Here is a 20,486-nt window from a genome sequence, read left to right as displayed (position 1 = left end):
CGCATCTGATAGCGCTGTAATGCCACTTATGGCAGACTCAGACGTAACCAAGACCCTTGGCGTGGTTTGGTTACCGGTTAAAGATTACTTTCAATTTCGGTTGGATGACTCTTTCCTGGATCTTCGCGCGACAAAACGAAATATTTTGTCGGTGACTGCTCGACTTTTCGACCCACTTGGCCTCTTGTGTCCTTTGGTCACAAAGGCAAAGATGTTGTTGCAGGAACTGTGGCTTCGAAAATTAGATTGGGACGAGTCGCTACCGATGCAGTTGCTCACGTCGTGGGAGACGTTTAAAGCGACGCTTCTGCAGCTGCCTAAAATTAAGGTATCGCGATTCGTCAACACAGATCCACAAGTCCCGATTCAAATACATGGTTTCGCTGACGCTTCCATGCGAGCGTATGGAGCGTGCATCTACATTCGGACTCAAACTGCTGAAGGTTTGAAAGTGTCTTTATTGACCGCCAAATCGAAAGTAGCTCCCCTCAAGACGAAAACTTTGCCTCGCCTTGAGCTGTGTGCAGCTCACCTTTTAGCAGATCTCTATAATCGTGTCAGGCCATTGCTAAATTCTCCCATTGAGAATGTTTTCCTGTGGACAGACTCCGAGATCACTTTACACTGGATTAAAACCCATCCCTCGTCGTTGTCGGTTTTTGTTTCGAACCGGGTTGCAGATATTCAGGAGTGGTCGGAGAAAGCAATTTGGAGACACGTTCCCACGAAAGTCAACCCAGCAGATATAGTGTCCCGAGGATGTGACGTAGAGGAGCTTACAACGTCCATTTGGTTCGGTGGGCCTTCGTTCTTGCTAGACTCAGAAAATAATTGGCCTGTAAATAAACATTTCGAACTGCCGGCTGATGTAATGTCGATGGAGCTACGCAAATCGGCAATAGCTCTCGTAGTCAGCCCAGAGCCAAATTATGTGCTTCAGAAAATAGAGTCTTTTTCGTCGCACCTGAAGCTTCTGAGAGTTTTCGTGTGGGTTTTTCGTTTTATTCAAAGGTGCAGAAAGGTGTCGAAGCCCTTTGAAAAAAGTATTTCGCCAAGAGAACTGGATTTCGCTTTTGATAAAATTGTCGAAGTTGTCCAATTTCACGAGTTCAGGGACGACATAAGTAAAATTCGGAAGAATAAACCGGTAGCAACGAATATTCAAAAGTTAAACCCTTTTCTTCAGGAAAATAAATCGGATTGGTGCTCCTCGACATTGCTACGAGTTGGGGGTCGGTTATTGAATGCTCCTATCCCGTACGAAGCCAAATTCCCGTTGTTGCTGTCTAAAAGCTCACAGTTCGTCAGATCCTATGTGTCATACCTGCACGTTACGAACTGTCACGCTGGCCCACGAGCTCTCGTAAGTCGTCTGCGCGAGAAAATCTGGCTAGTTAATGCTCAAGAAGTCTGCCGACGAACAGTTCGGTCGTGCATGCGCTGCTTTCGCTGTAAGCCGCAACTTTTGACGCAAATTATGGGAAACTTGCCAGCAGATAGACTTCGAGCTCTCCGCCCGTTCAATATTTGTGGCGTTGATTTTTGTGGTCCCTTCAGCACAACGTATCGTATCCGTGGTAAGCCACCGTACAAGTCGTACGTGGCCTTGTTCGTCTGTTTTGCGTCCAAAGCGGTCCACTTAGAATTAGTGTCTGACCTAACCACTGATGCGTTCTTGTTGGCATTTCAAAGGTTCGTGAGTCGTCGCGGGATTCCGGAAAAGGTGTGGTGCGACAACGCCACCAATTTCGTCGGCGCAGATCGCCACATGAGAGAGTTCCGAGCCCGTCTGGAGGAGCAGGGGGGCGGTATCGAAACATTCGCATCAAAAAAAGGATGCGAGTTTGCGTTCATACCGCCCAGAGCACCGCACTTCGGCGGACTATGGGAGGCAGGTGTGAAGTCTGCAAAGCACCTGTTCCTTCGGACGGTAGTCCAAGACCTCTTGACCGCGGAGGAGCTCGGAACTCTGCTCACCAGCGTGGAGGCCGTGCTCAACTCCAGGCCCCTCGGCGCTCTAAGCAGCGACCCGAACGACGGCGAGGCCCTGACCCCCGGGCATCTGCTCATCGGCGGCCCTCTTCTGGCCCCACCATCAGCGGCGCTCCCGGACCAGATCAGCCTGACCTGCTTGCGACGATGGCGAGGTGTCTCGTCTCTCAGGCACAGGTTCTGGCAGCGATGGTCCCGGGAGTACATCTCCAGCCTCCAGCAGCGGTCCAAGTGGCACCAGGGGGAGCCCAACCTCGTCGTGGGGGCGCTCGTCGTCGTCGCAGAAGACAATCTTCCGCCCCAGCAGTGGAGGATCGGACGAGTGGTAGCGGTGCACGCCGGCGCCGATAGCAAGGTTCGCGTGGCGGACGTCAGGACGCAGGACGGCGAATATCGGCGAGCTGTCCACCGACTGGCCCTGTTGCCCGTTCTGGGCTGAAGGACGTCGTCCCTTCAGAGGGGGCGGTGTTTGCGCACTCAGCGCTTGTATTTAAATCACTAGTTGTAGGGCGAGAGCGGGAGCCAATAAAGCTTTCGTCTGTTCGCTCTTGCGAATTCGCCCCGTCTCTCGCCACCGTAGCATAAGTTAGGTTCTAAGAGAAATTATTGAAATATAATAGTTAGTGATCCATCGAACATCATCGTAGCCACTCCTTTTCGTCGCGCTTTCGACATAGTTTCACAATTTTTCGCAAATTAAAATCGTCTCGAACTACTGCGTTCACAAAGTTTTCGCGTTGTTAATACAAAATAGTATTAAATTTTTCAAATTTGTAAGCGTTTCTTTTTTTTTATTTTTGTACAAATTTAAACAAAATTTTAAAATGTTGTCTGCAGTCCGCTTAATCGATTTCCATTCCACTTTTTCAGTCGAAAAAATAAAACTCAAGGAGTAAGTTTTATTTTATAAACTCAAGGAGTAAGTTTCATTTTTTGATAAAAAATTTAGTTTAACAAATGGATGTGCCTCAGCACTATAGTTGCCATATATCTGATTATTTGCGCAGTATATGAGATAAATTCTTGAAACTTTCCAAATCGTATTTCGGTATGCGTTAACTTATCAAGGTAAGAAATCTTGCCGATCGGACGACTATATCCTGTAACTGCCATAAAAACGTTAATTTTTTTTTTTGCGTAATTTTAAGGATTTTGCCTCATATAATAGTTTTACATTGTTTCGAATCTATCTTTACACTGCAAGTGCATTGAAACACGATCTCACATTTGATATAGAAATATAATGAAAGTATAAGGAATAGCACCTGTTAAACGTTTCAGTAATATGCAGGACAAATTCTTGGGGATATATTCAAACAATCGATTATTTGTTGTGATATTTTTTTAAGCATCAGCATATATATATAAAGAGAAAGCAAACTATGTATGCCTTTAATAGGGATAGAAATTTTTTTTTCAAATTCCAATTGAATTCTTTCACCCATTATGTATTATAATCATGATGTATTATGTTCGCAAACCTGTGTTGTACTCACCATTTTTGAATAATTAATGGAAGCTGAATTTTGGCTATAGTTTCAAATTTTTTGACAAAAACCTTTAAAAGTTTTGAAAGAATAGCTCTAGATCTTTGAGGCTCTATTTCACTGTGGTGTCGTAGGCAATCAACCAGGTTTAACAAAAGCTTGCAAGACATGGTTTGTATACCCACAGCAAGTGTTTCATCATGAACGTTTTTTGAAAAAAGATTTACTGCTTTAATTAATACGTCTAAACTAAGGCTTTGGCGAACATGGTGAGCAAGATCTGCTAGTGTTGAGTATGCGAGAGGGCGAATCGAGTCCAATGTGATCCCTTTTCCAATAAGCAAGTCCTCATCAAAAAGTTTATCAATTGATGGAATGAATTCTAAAAGAAAAAAAGATAAAATATAGTTTCAGTTGAATAAAAGGATTTAATCAGGTGAAATGGAATTCGTAATTATTCATCAAAACTAAATTAAATCCAATTAAGATTTTAGTATCTACTTAAGCGCAAAAGAAATGAATTAAAAACTTAAAGATTTAAAGCTTTTTCCGACAGAATAATCCGTATAAAATCAATATGGGAGCTATATGCTATAGTCGTCCGATCCGGCTAGTTCCGACTTAAATACTACCTGCAATAGAAAAAACACTTTTGTAAAAGTTTCATGCGTATAAACGATTTTAAATAAAAAAAATGTAGAAGCTAAATTTATATTGTTTCTATGGGAGCTATATGATATAGTCGTCTGATTTAAATTAATTTACAACGTAATACTGGAATATTTAACAATACCTATATCTTGAGAAACTTCCGATTGGTCCTATGGGAGCTATATGCTATAGTCGTCCGATCCGGCACGTTCCGACTTATATACTACCAGAAATAGAAATATTACTATTGGGAAAGTTTCATGCATATAGCTTTAAAACAGAGAGACTAGTTTGCGTAGAAACGGACGGACGGACGGAAGAACGGACGGAAGGACGGACGGACGAACAGACATGGCTAGATCGACTCTCTAGTGACGCTGATCAAGAATACATTTACTTTATAAAGTCGAAAATGTCTCCTTCACTTCGTTGGGTATAAAAAAGACCCGAAAAATTGAGAAAACAATAATTAAGCAACAACTTCCGAATTCTGAGTAATTAAAATTAAAAGTAAACTCAACCTTTCACTGCTCATATATCCTATCTCAAAATAACCGAACAAGATTTGGGAGACAGACTCGGGAATCTTGTCGGACCCACATCAGCCAGTATCGCACAAATAAGCTCGCGAATCATGACCGAAAAGGACATTGAGGAAAAAATAAAAACAGTCTTAGAGACAAATCTCAGTAGCCTCAAATACGCAGATCAAATAATTAAAAGAGAATAAGCACACAATCTTAGTAAGTTAGATAAATTACCAGACATTGTTCGGAGACTTGGAGATTTTTCAGGAAACAAAAGTGAATATTCGTCATGGAAGAAGTGTCGAGAGGGCGTTTAAAATCTACGAAAACAGAATTGGTTCGGACGCAGTACTAGAATAATATATTACCCCCTTAGATTAGACAACCATTTCGAAATGATTAACAGCGAATTTCGCCGACAAGCGCGACTTAAAGACTTTAGAATATCAGCTCTATGCTTTTAATCAAGGTAGCAACACTATAGACGAATATAACCAGACAGTTTATATAAGTTAACACAGGCAGTTCCCAAGAGAGCAAACTGCCGAGTTGCAGACCATATCCGGTGGCCTGCACGCGCAGCGAAGAAACCGCTGACCGCGCGTTCCGGTTGCAAGTACCCGGAGTCAGAACAGAGCACTCGCGGAGCGAGTGATCGCCACGGGCAGGGACAAAACGCTGACCTGGCACCTTGGCGACAGCGCTGCAGTCAGGCAAAGGTTTCAAGCTGCAGTTGGATAGGTTCTTTAGTTTAGTCAAAAATTGTACTCCAGAGAACTAACTCTGTATAAAATACCTATGCCCTTACGGGCGTATGGAAATAAATAAAATATAAAATAAATACCCAACGGTTTTATAATTGTCGCCCAACTCAACGATACTCACGCGATCCAAGTGCAAGAAATTGCAAGTGAAAGTAAAAAGTAAAATCAACGACACATGCGATCCAGTGCAATAAGTGCAAGTGAAAATATAAAGTGCGGTCAAGAACTGGCACTAAAAAAATAAATACGAAAATCAAACCGTAATAGTTCCCAAAACTTTTAACAAAGTGAGGGAAAACTGGAAAAAATTCCTCTTACAAGTGAAAAAAAACCGTCTGCAACGGGAAGTTCAAGAAATTACTCCCTAAGAACACAACAGCAGCGGCAGCGATAACGGCAGCAGCAGTGACAACAGCAGCGACAGCGGCGGCAGCGACAACAGCAGCGACAGCGGCGGCAGCGACAACAGCAGCGGCAGCGACAACGACTGCGGCAGTACCAGTGGCGGCAAAAGCCGTCGGCAAAACATAGAATTCGAAGACGAAATAAATATAAGAACATGTGAGTAGGCTTTTTGTCCTAAGTGTTCGCTAATGCAAATATTTCAAAAATAAATCTCATTGACACTTAAAAACAAATAAATTTCAAATTTTCATATAATAAAATAAACCAGTTATATTTTTTGGAGAATTTTTAGTAATAAAAATTTATATTTTTGATGCCTGATTTCCGTCACAAAAAAATACAAAACATTTTTTTAATAAAACGTTCTTTTTGATATTTAAACTTTGTTGCAAAAAATAATAGGTGCAAAAATATTTTTTTAACAAACCCTTGATTAAATTTTGTGGCACCCACGATATTTTTTTTCTGACTCATGTATAGAAATAGCGACAACGTCTCATCGGACGAAGAAGTTCTAGAAGAATACAAAAAACTTTTGAAGACAAGAGTAGAAAGGCAGAAGTCAGAACAGAATCAATCTGAAAGAGATTGTCACCCATCGACCAGCAGGGTACCACACATCCGAGACAGTGTTCTTGACTTTAAAAACGCACGAACCCAGAACACAGAAGAAATGCAGGCTGAACAAATTGCGAGCATAGAAGCTGCCATAGCCTGCGCGCTCCAAAGGCAACAAGTGTTATTCGATGAAAAATTAGCCAAAATTATGGGGGAGTTATGCTCATTAAAGGATAAAACTCCGAAAATTCAGACTTTTCTGGAAATAGAAATAGAACCGGGAAAAGAATGTAACATGGTAAAATCTGTCCCGGAGTTCGACGGGAAGCAGGAAAACTATGATTCCTGGAGGCCGGCTGCTACTGCAGCATATAGGGTATTTGAGCCATACAAAGGCAGCAGCCGACATTACCAGGCTGTAGGAATACTTAAAAATAAGGTACGGGGCGCGGCAGCAGCTGTATTAGCCTCATTTAACACAGTGTTTAACTTTCATGCCATACTGGCAAGGTTGGATTTTACGTATGCGGACAAAACTCCAGCACACGTAATTAATCAAGAGTTAAGTCTATCAAGACAGGGAGAACTGCCCCTTCTTAAATACTATGACGAGATCGAACGGAAGCTAACGCTTCTTACCAACAAAACAATCATGACTCACGACGCCACCGCGGCGGCAGTCCTAAATGAACAGCACAGAGATGACGCTTTACATGCGTTCATATCTGGCTTAAAAAAGTCATTGAAAATAGCCGTTTTTCCGGCGCAACCAAGAGACTTACCATCAGCCTTGGCATTAGCTCAAGAAGCTGAGGCAAATAATGACAGAAGCGCTTTCGCAGCCACCTTCGCCCGCCACAGCGAGGAAAAGATATTTAGGCCGAGCAACCAGCGACAAACGGGGTGGAAAAACTATGAACAGAACCAAAGCCAGGAGGCGATAAAAAAGAACCCTAACTTTGTCAGGACCCAAAAGGGAGCAACTAATCAGAGCGGTTCCTTTAAACAAAAACCATATAATAGCGCAGGTCCAAGCCAACCAGCACCAGAACCAATGGAGGTCGACACCTCCTCCAGGTTCAAGCAGCCCACGGCGTGGCAAAGGGGGTCGACACGATCCCAACAAAAAATAAACTTCATGCCGGAAGAAAAAACCGACGATGAGGAATATGACTTCGTTGCGCAAGCAAGCACCACGGAGATAGAGGACGAGTAAGCTGGAGAAGACTCCTGCAATTTTTTAGAATAAAATCCCTGCTTCCTTACATTACACGTACGGTAGCAGGAAAAGAAATAAAACTATTAATCGACACAGGCACCTCTAAAAATTACATTACTCCACTCCCGGGGCTGAAAGGCATCGTGGGAGCGGACTAACCCTTCACAGTAAAGTCGATCCATGGCTTTACTTAAATAGAAAAAAATGTCTAGTTTCAGTGTTCAACGTAAAAACACCTTTTTTCATTCTTAACAACCTTAAAGATTTTAGCGGCATTATCGGACTTGACTTACTTAAAAAAGTGAATGCGAAGCTCGATTTTACCAAAAATGTTCTGCACATTAGCAATGGAACTGCAGCATATAGGGTATTTGAGCCATACAAAGGCAGCAGCCGACACTACCAGGCTGTAGGAATACTTAAAAATAAGGTACGGGGCGCGGCAGCGGCTGTATTAGCCTCATTTAACACAGTGTTTAACTTTCATGCCATACTGGCAAAGTTGGATTTTACGTATGCGGACAAAACTCCAGCACACGTAATTAAATAAGAATTAAGTCTATCAAGACAGGGAGAACTGCCCCTTCTTAAATACTATGACGAGATCGAACAAAAGCTAACGCTTCTTACCAACAAAACAATCATGACTCACGACGCAACCGCGGCGGCAGTTTTAAATGAACAGCACAGAAATGACGCTTTACATGCGTTCATATCTGGCTTAAAAAAGTCATTAAAAATAGCCGTTTTTCCGGCGCAACCACGAGACTTACCATCAGCCTTGGCACTGGCTCAAGAAGCTGAGGCAAGTAATGACAGAAGCGCTTTCGCAGCCACCTTCGCCCGCCATAGCGAGGAAAAGATATTTATGCCGAGCAACCAGCGACAAACAGGGTGGAAAAACTATGAACAGAACCAAAGCCAGGGGGCGATAAAAAAGAACCCTCACTTTGTCAGGACCCAAAAGGGAGCAACTAATCAGAGCGGTTCTTTTAAACAAAGACCATATAATAGCGCAGGTCCAAGCCAACCAGCGCCAGAACCAATGGAGGTCGACACCTTCTCCAGGTTGAAATAGCCCACGAATTGGCAAAGGGGGTCGACACGATCCCAACAAAAAATAAACTTCCTGCCGGAAAAAAAAAACCGACGATGAGGAATATGACTTCGTTGCGCAAGCAAGCACCACGGAGATAGAGGACGAGTTAGCTGGAGAAGACTCCTGAAATTTTTTAGAACAAAATCCCTGCTTCCTTACATTACACGTACGGTAGAAGGAAAAGAAATAAAACTATTAATCGACACAGGCACCTCTAAAAATTACATTACTCCACTCCCGGGGCTGAAAGGCATCGTGGGAGCGGACTAACCCTTCACAGTAAAGTCGATCCATGGCTTTACTTAAATAGAAAAAAATGTCTAGTTTCAGTGTTCAACGTAAAAACACCTTTTTTCATTCTTAACGACCTTAAAGATTTTAGCGGCATTATCGGACTTGACTTACTTAAAAAAGTGAATGCGAAGCTCGATTTTACCAAAAATGTTCTGCACATTAGCAATGGAACTGAAAAGATCCAGTTTGCTAAAGCGGAAAACGTTAACTTCATAAAAATCGATGACGAGGACGTTCCTCTGGCAATTAAAGCCACCTTCGATAAAATGATTGTAAAAAATCATAAAGCCTTCGCCGATCCGGACGAAGCGCTGCCTTTCAACATAAACACATTGGCAAAGATTAAAATGGATGGGGAACCGGTATACTCTAAGTCATACCCTCGTCAATGCAGAGGTTAAAAAACTTCTTGCGGACGGCGTAATAAGGCCATCCAAGACCCCATATAATAACCCTACCTGGGTTGTGGACAAAAAAGGAACTGACCAAAATGGGGTTAAAAAGAAGCGATTGGTTATCGACTTTAGGAAACTAAACCAAAAAACCATACACGATAGATACCCTATCCCTATCATCTCGACAATACTGTCGAATATGGGCGAGTCGAAATTTTTTACGACACTCGACCTCAAGTCAGGCTTTCATCAGATAGAGCTGGCAGAAAAGGACAGGGAAAAGACAGCCTTTTCAATCAACAACGACAAACACGAATTCTGTAGACTGCCATTTGGACTTAAGAATGCCCGAGCATTTTCCAGAGGGCCATCGACGATGTCCTCCGGGAAGGAATTTCAAAGATATGCTATGTGTATGTCGATGACGTTATAATATTTTCCAAAACAAAAGAGGACCATGTTAGGGACGTGGATTGGGTCTTAACGAAACTCTTAGAGGCGGGCATGAGAGTGTCCCAAGAAAAGTCAAAGTTCTTCAAAAAAAGCGTCGAATACTTGGGATTCATAGTGTCTCAAACAGGGCTACGAACTTCACCTGAGAAGATCAAAGCAATAAAACAATTCCCCCCGCCTAGAACGTTATACGAACTCAGATATTTCCTGGGACTAGTAAGCTATTGTAGGTGCTTCATAAAAAACTTCGCGACTATCACAATACCCTTAACGAATATCCTAAAGGGAGAAAATGGTAAAACTAGCAAATATCAGTCGATAAAAGTCGACATAGATATGACCAAGGAACAGAGAGAAACGTTTGACAGGCTGAGAGAGATCTTGGCATCAGAGGACGTTCTGCTATCCTACCCGGACTTCAAAAAGCCATTTGACTTGACGACTGATGCGTCAGGCTCTGGATTGGGAGCAGTACTATCACAAGATGGCCGCCCCATCACTATGATATCACGAGCGCTGCGGGACAACGAAAAAAATTATGCAACCAACGAGCGAGAGCTCCTCGCTATAGTTTGGGCACTGAAAAACCTTCGGAATTACTTGTACGGAGTGAAAGGCTTGCAGATCTTTACCGACCACCAGCCACTTACCTTTGCCGTCTCGGACAAAAATCCTAACGCGAAACTAAAACGCTGGAAGGGGATTATCGACGATCACGGCGCGAAATTAGTTTATAAACCTGGCAAAGAAAACCTTGTGGCAGACGCGCTGTCTTGCCAGAACATAAACGTCTTAGAAGACGAAATAGAATCAGATGTAGCAACCATACACAGCGAACAATCACTGACATACACCATAGACACGACGGACAACCCAGTAAACAGTTACCGGAACCAAATAGTAATTGAGGAAGGAAACAGCTCCTCTGTTGACACATTCATCTTGTAAAAAATTTCTAACCGAGAAAATCTGCTTAACACTTTACAAGATTTAGTTAATGCTGAGGTGGTAAACGCAATATATTGCTCCCTACCGATCTAGGCATTTATTCAACATCGACTAGTCGAATTGTTCCCCAGCACGTCATTCAAATATACGTAAAGCTTCGTGCAGGACATAACGGATACAACTGAGCAAAGAGAAATTGCCGTAGCAAAACACAACAGGGCTCACCGAGCAGCACATGAAAATGTAAAGCAAATCTTGAGGGACTATTTTTTCCCTAAATTGCAAGACCTGTTCAATGGCAAAATACAAACGCCATCCATCTAAGCAAGTGGTAGCAGAAACACCGATACCTTCTTTTGTGGGGGAAACTCTCCACATCGACATTTTTTCAACAGATGGAACCCTTTTTCTAACATGCATCGATAAATTTTCAAAATTCGCCACGGTGCAGGCTATCGCATCGAGGGCCATAGTGGACGTAAAATCCCCTATACTGCAGATAATAAATTTCTTCCCAAAAATCAAAACAATTTATTGTGATAACGAAAGGTCGTTCAACTCCGAAACAATTAAATCGATACTCATGAATCATTTCAATATCACCATCGCCAACGCCCCGCCCCTACATAGCACCTCAAACGGTCAAGTAGAAAGGTTTCATAGTACCCTGGCAGAAATAGCCAGATGCTTGAAAATAGAGGGCAACTTAAGCGATACGACCGAACTAATTCTTTTGGCAACCAACAAATACAACAATTCTATCCACTCAGTAACCAACAAAAAACCCATAGAGATTGTTCACTCAAAACCCGCGGATTTCGAAAGCAGAATTAGAAAAAGAATCTAACAGGCTCAAGAAAAATCCCTTGACCAGGTAAACAAAGATAGGACCCAAAAGGGCTATCAAGCTGGTGAAAAAGTTTTCTTAAAGGCAAACAAACGCATAGAAACAAGCTCTCGCCACTATGTTCGGAAAAAATCATTGAAGCAGACCTGGGGAGCACGGTCCAAATTGAGGGGAGGGTGGTCCACAAGGACAATCTACGCTAACCATCTTCGCGAGATTAGTGAACCTCTTTTTCTATTATTTTTATATTTTTCTAGATTAGGAAAATTCGTTTTAGTTTTTGTACTTACGGCTGTCAAGACGGACGCGACAGTAAAACTTAATGACTACACGAACGCAGACTACATCCCGATAGAAGACAACGAAATTGTCATCTGGGAGTCCTACGGATACCTACAGCACTCAACGAACGTGACGACTTATGAAGACTACGCCGACCAGACGGAAACAATGACGAAGACATTTACAGACGATCACAGGACACCAGTCATAATGACGGACCTTACAAATATTCGCAAGTTGGTGACTACCTTAAAAATCCACCATAGAGCCGCTAGGAGTATTAACTTACTCGGGACAGCACTAAAAGTTATTGCCGGCACACCCGACTTTAACGATTGGGAGCAAATAAAATTCAATTAAGAACAATTAATTAGAACAGATGAAGGACAAACAGAATTAAATATCAAATTTCAGAAACGTCTAAATGAACTCACAAACTCAATGAATCAAATCCATAAATTCGAAACAGACAAAGAAATCCATCTTTTGGAAATTATTCTAGCAAAAAATAAAATTGTAATCACGGATCTAGAAAACATTTTAATGAGCTTAACCCTGGCAAAATTAAACATCGTAAACAGCTTATTGACGTTAGTTTGATAGAATTATTAGAGGTATCTAGTATTAGTGTTTTTCAAAATTCCGATATTCTACATTTTCTCATTAAACTCCCTAGCCCTAAATTAATATGTAAGAAGATAACAGTGTATCCAGTTCAGCACCAGAAAAAAATCCTGGACTTTGAAGATGGGAACCTTGTCGCCGAATGCCCAGCGCGAAACCTTAACATCGGTCATTGCAAAACGACGGTCGGCGCCACCTTCTGTAGGGAGCTGCAAAATGGCACCTGCGCACAGCAAATTGTTTCTGGGGCTATTGCGCACTGCTCCACACTCCCAGGTCACCTGGATCCGGTTACCATTGTGGATCATGGCACCCTCATCGTGAACGATGCCAACGTGACCATAACCGATAACCAAGGGCGGGAGACAAAAATATCCGGAACCTACCTGGTAACCTATTCTGACAAGGTAGCCCTCAACGGAACTTGGTTCATAAATCAATTGGGAAGTTCAATGAGAAAACCTGCTGTGTCGGCCATGGCCATAGTCAACATCACGGCACACCAGAACCGGCTGAGTCTCCCATTCCTTCACGAGCTGAGTCTGAGCAATCTCCACCACATCGGGACCCTCAGAGAAGAACTTACACTGGGGTCGTTCCTCAGCAACTCCTTTTCCCTACTTTCTACCTTCTTCCTGTGTTCCACCATTTGGCTCGGCTATCGCTATCTAAGGGCCAGAAGTCACACCAAACCAAGAACTGACAACGATGTGGAACGAGCGGGTCCCCAGGACGTCGACCACTTGAAGGGGGGAGAAGTTAACACAGGCAGTTCCCAAGAGAGCAAACTGCCGAGTTGCAGACCATATCCGGAGGCCTGCACGCGCAGCGAAGAAACCGCTGACCGCGCGTTCCGGGTGCAAGTACCCGGAGTCAGAACAGAGCACTCGCAGAGCGAGTGATCGCCACGGGCAGGGACAAAACGCTGACCTGGCACCTTGGCGACAGCGCTGCAGTCAGGCAAAGGTCTCAAGCTGCAGTTGGATAGGTTCTTTAGTTTAGTCAAAAATTGTACTCCAGAGAACTAACTCTGTATAAAATACCTATGGCCTTACGGGCGTATGGAAATAAATAAAATATAAAATAAATACCCAACGGTTTTATAATTTATATAAATATCTTCTAATTCTGATCCAAATTGGCAGCTTAGATGCCTCAGAAAATGTACAATCTCTGACAGCCATGTACAGGAAAAAAGCCTTGGACACTTTCGTCGGAGGCCTAAATGGAAACCTGGCACAATTTCTGGCCATTCAAGAACCACATGACTTAGGACACGCTTTACTTTTATGCAGTCTGGTAGAGAACCAAAATACTAGAAATACGCAGACACCAAAAACTCCGTATTTAGGGAGGGCTCCCATTCTACCACCCAAACCCCAACAACCATATCGGTTGGTAGCCGAAACCTTTTTTTTTTTGAAGAAAATATTTAATAAACATATATTATATAATATATAAACGTTATAATCAACCAATCAAGGGTTATAAAATGTTGGCCCGAAAACAAAGGGGCAATAATATGGCATAGATGATCTTTAAAGATTAGGAACACGCGTTCTTTGTCGGCCTCTTAATTAGAGGTCACCTGGATGTCATCGTATTAGTCTTCTTCTGGTCGTTTGATGAACCAAGGAAGCCGCTAGAATGCCTATAGATCTGCTACCTTACAGAGGGAATGTGCAGATCATTTGAAGGATCAACATACATACATACCACGGTGCATTGGTAATTGTCCGCAGCGCCCGGTTTTCGATATTTTGTACCCTCGCGACGATGTACCCCATATCTGAATACAGTAGGTCGAGGAAGGCAAACAGTTTATCGAAAGAGCAATAATTTGTTGTTGAGGCTAAGATTGCTCCTTGCATTTAGCATCCAGTTGAGTTTTTTTTTAGCTTCAACCGACACGTTGCTGCTTTTGCGACATATTGCCTCCACGTTAGACGTTTGTCCAAAACCAATACCAAATATTGAGCCTGCGGTGATTGCGGGATTGGCGTGTCCTGGACGTGGACTCTAGGAAATGTATTTTTCCTATAGGAAAAATAACAGTGTTGAGACTTTCTCCCGTTTATGGAAATATTCCACCTCTTTGTCTATTCGCTATATTGGTCTAAGAAGTTTTGGGTGATCTGAGCCGCTGTTTCGTCAGCATAGGTTGCCAATAAGTTCCTGGTTCCCTGGGATTTTGAAGTTCTGAGGTAGAGGGTGTATGGTACCGGACCTAAAACGCTTCCTTGTGAAACGCTGGCACGAATGCCTCTAATGGCTGACCTTTCGCCTCTTACTTCGACAATGAAGTTTCGTTTTAATAATCTCAAGAGGATGTGTTGTCCAATGGGCAAAAGAGAATTCATTTGAAAGAGCAAGCCATCGTACTATACTGTCTATTTTCGAAGGCGCCTAGTATATGCTGGGTAATTCGATGCACTTGTTCTGGGGTGCCATGCTGGTTCCTGAAGCCAAACTGATGGTCTGGAATGACTTTCTGGACGCTCCTTACTGCCATCATTCTGCTTAGAAATATTCTCTCGAATATTTTAAAGAAAGTGGGAAGCAAGCTTATTGGTCGGTAGGACGCAACCAGGATGTCAAATTTACCTGATTTGGGTATCATTGAGATCACAGCACACTTCCATTGAGTGGGGAAATGGCGGAAACGAAACATGGAGTTGAACAATAATATATACCCCTTTTTTGGGAGAGCTTTAGTAATTTTGCTATCGATGCCGTCAAAACCTGGAGCCTTGCTGGGCTAGAGCTTCCTTATTAAAAGACAAACTTCTTGCGGGCTGACGTCTAAATGGCTCGATTTCTGGAGAGGCAGCATTAAGGAACGCCAGTGTTTCCTCAACATCTTCCCGATTTACAAGTTGAAACGGCAGAAAACGATTTTCCAACTTGTCGGCAGAAGCCAGCGAAATTTCAGAGTCAGATCTGCACCAAGTGTTGTCAGCACGTTTGATGGGGATTATGCGAGTACGCTGTCGTTTTATAGCTGCTTTCTGCTTTTCAGAGGTTGAATCCATATGGATCATCAATTTCTTGCTCTTTTGTCAACAGGATCTCGCGACCGAATGAATCTGCGACGCAGGGATCTTTTCAACCTCACCAGATCCTAGACCTTTGTTTTAAAAGAGCATGAGGTAGATCTGATGATTTGATTGAACTTTGCCCACTAGTTGACAGCTCGACAGCGATGTAGATATTTGGGACAAACTGTTCAGTCATCAATATCATCAGGAGAGCTCAGAACCAAGTTGAGATTAACAAGCTGATTGATGGCTGCTTGAATCCTGGGAATGTTTGCATTTCGGGGAAGAATTAGTGTCTTACGGGGGAGCTTGTGAGCAGCAGATCTTAGTACAATTACCAAGGGGATATGGTTAGAAGCTTTCTGAAATGGTAAGAATCTCAGAACGAATTCCATCGTAAACAGCAAAGTCGATAGCTGATGGCGTGCGTTGACTATACGGGTGATGCGAGGGCCCTCCGGTAGCAAAAACTTATTAGAGCTATGTATGCAATCAGCCAGAGTTCTTCCACTAGCTGAGGAGTTTCGAGAGTCCCATAGTCGATGGTGAGCATTCCAGTGTCCGGCGATGAGAAAATGAGGTCCTAGGTCGTGGAAAAGGCTATTAAAGTCATCAGTGGAGCACTGCGAGTTTGGAGGGCAATAAACGGACCGATAGCTATTTCGCCCTGTTCCCACGCACTGAACATACTGATGTTCTATTGTAGGGAATTGACTGAAACAGGATTTAGTTATAATTGCAGAGCCTCCTCGATTAAGATCGGCTGGATGATTGCCGGTGAATGTCGTATCCGTGTAGTCTGTAAAATGACTGAGAGCAAAAATGTGTTTCACTGACCGATTTTGAGTCCGATTTGACTCACGTTTCGGCTAGATGAGGTGGGAGAATCTTAGAGACTGCTGGTGCAGCTCCTGGTACCATTTGAGGTTTAGGACCAGTGATAAGGGTCATCAAAGTCATCATCATCTACATCAGCTACAAGAACCGACAGTTTTTCATCAGAGTGCAGGAACTTGTGCTCTTGTCGCTGCCACTGATGCCCGTTTTGGAAATTCCTCAGTTGTTGATGCTGGGATGGCTGATGTTGGTGAAGTTGCTGCTGCTGCTGTTGTTGGGGTTGGTGTTGTTCATGTGTCACTTGCGGTGGCTGCTGCTGTCGGCGGTGTTCCTTTTGAGCGGTTTGTTGTTTTGGCTTCCGATTTCTATTTCTTAGTAAACTGCTGATGTTGCTGGTGTGACGCCAGATGTTGCTGCTGCTGGAATTGACTGGCCTGATTGTTTTGAGATTGAAGAGAGCTGCCGACGACGTTCGCGTAGTAAAGCACTGCTGTACTCGATGCTGTGTGTGAACGCTGTGGCAAGGCACTACGATGGGATGCAGTACTTTTGCGTCGATTTACCGTCTGCTGGTAAACGACACAGCCCTGGTAACTAGCTATATGGTTTCCTTCACAGTTTACGCATTTGACCGGATGGACTTGCTGACCACATCGCACACATTTAAATTCTTTGTGGCACTTGTTATTGGTGTGATTACCGGATTGACATCGATGGCATTGAACGTCATCCTTTTTGTGCGGAAGCTCCACTTGAATCCGTTGGCGACAGAGCGTCTTAAGCTCGTGATTGATTGTCCCTAATGCTACCAGCTGGCTCTAGTTCAACAAACACTAGGTTGACAAGATTGCTCTTGTCAAAGCGGCTTCTAGGTCTGTTAAGGAAGCGTACAACGTGCCAAGTGAGGATAAACTTTTATTAATGTCTTCATCAGGGGTAGAGTGATGGACAACTCGGATAATTATGCGGTACGATCTCTCTTTTTTTAGCTGCCATGACGGGAGTTTAACTTTTTTTTATTGTGAGCGATTTTGTAATGGCTCTATACGTATCCGAATCAGCAGCTAAGATAAAAACGGAAACTGTTTCACAGTTATTGATTAAAATGGGGGGTGGTTTGTGAGAAATTCCTTATCCATTATGTCATTGTGGTTGCTGTTGCAACGTACACACCTAGAAGGTGTACGTTACAATTATAAGCAGTATGTAAGGTTGTAGTTATTAGCGACATATTCCGAATAATAAATATTAAGTTGAGACAGAACATAAGGTCATAGCTAAGTTCCAAACCCGAGCGACCGATATTTAGCATGGTCATAGAAAATACTAGAAACTAAGGAATGTACCTGAAATCCCGAGCTTGGAGCTTGGGGAAGTTGGTCACACAACGATGGGGTTTCCTTGTTTCGGTAATTTTTCATGTAATTCGAGGTAACACGTCGCGATCGCGCGACGGCAAGTGGATTGATCAGTGCTCCAAGGTTAGTGTATATAATATTCCTTTCCGTCAAGGAAAGACGTTGTAGCGGACTCGTAGGAGGATATTAAATGAATAAAAATCTATAAAAATAAAGAAATGTGTGACAGTGGAATGTCTCGGTTGTGATTTTATTTGTAGTTGATCGGTAGTTTCCTCCTCGATGTGCATTCGACACGTACGTGGACACCCATCCCGTCTGGTCTAGTACCCTAGCTTTCCTCCTCGTAGTGCATGTGACCCATACGTGGACACCCATCCCGTCTGGTCTAGTACCCTAGCTCCCCTCCTCGTAGTATTTGCGACCCGCACGTGGACACCCATCCCGTCTGAGCTAATACATTTTTTCCTCCTCGTAGTATTTTCCCTTCAATCTGCCTCCGCCCTACGAATTCTGTCCGGCTTGGCCTCGCCCGAAGGTCCAGCCCGGTGAATTTTACGATTTTAACACAAGGCTTAGACGCCCGCAAAGTTTTCCTCCCGGCTCGGCCTCGCCAGCCCGTTGGATTTTTAACTTCGGAACAAGACACTATGCGATCAACTCCGTCATAGCTCTCTCTCACGACACCCATAAGAACCTTCGCCGTGACCCCCAAAACTACTTATTCACTCGTTGAATGAAACTCTCTAGTCCGGTGTTGCGCTGATTTACAAATTTCTTGTAAAGGTCTTCTGGACATGACTGAGATGTCCGATAGCACCGAAAATAGATTTGGAGATGAACTCGGTGCAGGTATCTGGGAGCTGCACTTTCGTTCACTTGAATAACTTGTTGTGGTGCTGAGGCTCGAGCAAAAGAGAAGGAGGGATAAAGGCTGCTAAATTTGTTCAAGGAACAATTCAGCGCATCCGTAATTTTTCTTTGGGCTTCAGCGACCGTTTCTGCGTACCAAAATCAGAATCAGAGTCCGTCAAACCGGTCATAGCTGATTCTATGCACTGCTTTCTCCTGCTTTACCGACTTCTGGTAAACAAATATCCGTTGACTAGGTTCCCCGAAAAGGCGGTGGTGTCTTAGTGGGTAGGTTGTGTGCCTTTTAACCGCGCGGCGCACGGTTCGATACGCAGCATAAAAACGTATTTGTTTTTTATTTTATATATACAAAAAAATCTACAAAATTTTAGTTTAAATTGGTTGCAATTTTTAAATCCAGCAAGTCGCGACCGTTGGCTTTCTGCATTCGCTAAAGAGGAACAACTAACGGAGCGTTGAAACGCGGCTTTGGTTCCTGCGTTCACAAAAACAAACACTTGCCACTTGCCATAGACTCTTTACAAAGAATTTCGCAGCGATGCAAAAACGCGACTGCACTCCACGAAAGCATGATCTCTTCTGACAACCGAAACCGGTACCTATGAACATCGATCAGTCAGTTCGATTGCGTCATATAAATTATATGCACAAACTGGCAAATAACGATTATGCTGGGTAAAGACCTCTCAAAGCCGATTATGTCCCAAATAATAACAAGATGCCAATACAGTTCCATATGCAACCAGAGACAGAGGGTACCGCGCAGCAAAACTCAGAGGAAGTTACATCAAGTTCAGAGCAAGAGTATTATCAGTTGGCAGAAGAACGGGCGGCTAGCTCAGAGAGGTTATGGGATCGTTCCACCAAATTTATATTGGGTGATTGCCTTTGACCAATGAATAACGCAAGAGTTCTGTTGGGATCGTAACGGTTTTTATTCGTCTCCTTATACAAGCCTCGCGGCTCTTCAGCTGCTGCTGCTCCTCGTCGTCGTCCTCTGCGGCGTCGCTCCTCGTCGCTGTCCTTCGCGGCGTCGCTCCTCGTCGTCGACTGCTTGCTGGTATCTGACTCGTGACGGCTCCTTCGAGACTCTGGATATTATGCGAACCTCACTGTCGGGACCGGCAAGGTGTTTCGCCTGGCAGGTAGAACGAGGTTCTGCCTTTTCGGCTAGCCACCTTTATCGCAGGCTCCCTAAGTTGGTCCGGATTGTGTCGGCAAGGTGTATCGCCTAGCAGGTTGAACTAGGTTCGACCTCTTCGCCCAGCCACCTTTATCGCAGACTCCACGCAAGGACTCCCTGAGCTCGATTTAACCACGATCTAGCACCCGTTGGATCTCAGCGTTGAAGCCTCAGCCTTGTAGACTCTCAGTCGTTCGGCGTCTCGACTTTGCGATCTTGATCCTGGTACTCGGCACTTGATAAACTTGCTACTGGTCTCGCGTACACGCACTCGCTTTAATTCTCGCACTATTACTTCCTGGTGTGCTGCGCTTGCGCCGCCATTTATAGCCTGTGATGGTCCCGTTATTTCCCTTTTCCAGCTCGCGTGATCGGGTCCAAGGTCCACTGCCGCACCGTTAGTTCACGGTGCGTCCTCTTTGTGCGGGTCCGAAGTCCGCCAATTTACCGTTCGACCTTGTTGCCCTTACCGTGTGAGGGTCCAATATCCAGCGTGGTACCGTTAATCCACGGTGTCTCCGCTTTGCCCGGGTCCAAGGTCCGTTGTTTACCGTTTGACCTTGTTGCCCTTGACTCCTCCGGCATTCTCGCCTCCTTCGCTGTTGCTATGCAGCTCTCCTGCTTCGGAATTTATGGGGAGTTTTAAGACTCC

General features: G+C 43.8%; 1 protein-coding gene across 2 annotated transcripts in view; it reads right to left on the bottom strand.

Annotated features, from left to right (window-relative positions):
* LOC128263966 (transcription-associated protein 1-like) overlaps positions 1-20,486 on the bottom strand; it is a 249,763-nt gene that overhangs the window by 34,934 nt on the left and 194,343 nt on the right. The window contains exon 7 of one of the 2 annotated variants that reach the window (XM_052999246.1): positions 3,489-3,861. In XM_052999246.1, coding sequence (XP_052855206.1) covers positions 3,489-3,861 — 373 coding nt within the window. Of the gene's footprint in view, positions 1-3,488; positions 3,862-20,486 lie in introns of those variants that run through there. The other variant, XM_052999247.1, reaches the window with a different exon arrangement.

This window comes from Drosophila gunungcola, unplaced genomic scaffold, assembly GCF_025200985.1.
Source record: "Drosophila gunungcola strain Sukarami unplaced genomic scaffold, Dgunungcola_SK_2 000035F, whole genome shotgun sequence".
NCBI classification, from domain to species: domain Eukaryota; kingdom Metazoa; phylum Arthropoda; class Insecta; order Diptera; family Drosophilidae; genus Drosophila; species Drosophila gunungcola.
This window is presented reverse-complemented; position numbering and strand designations above follow the sequence as displayed.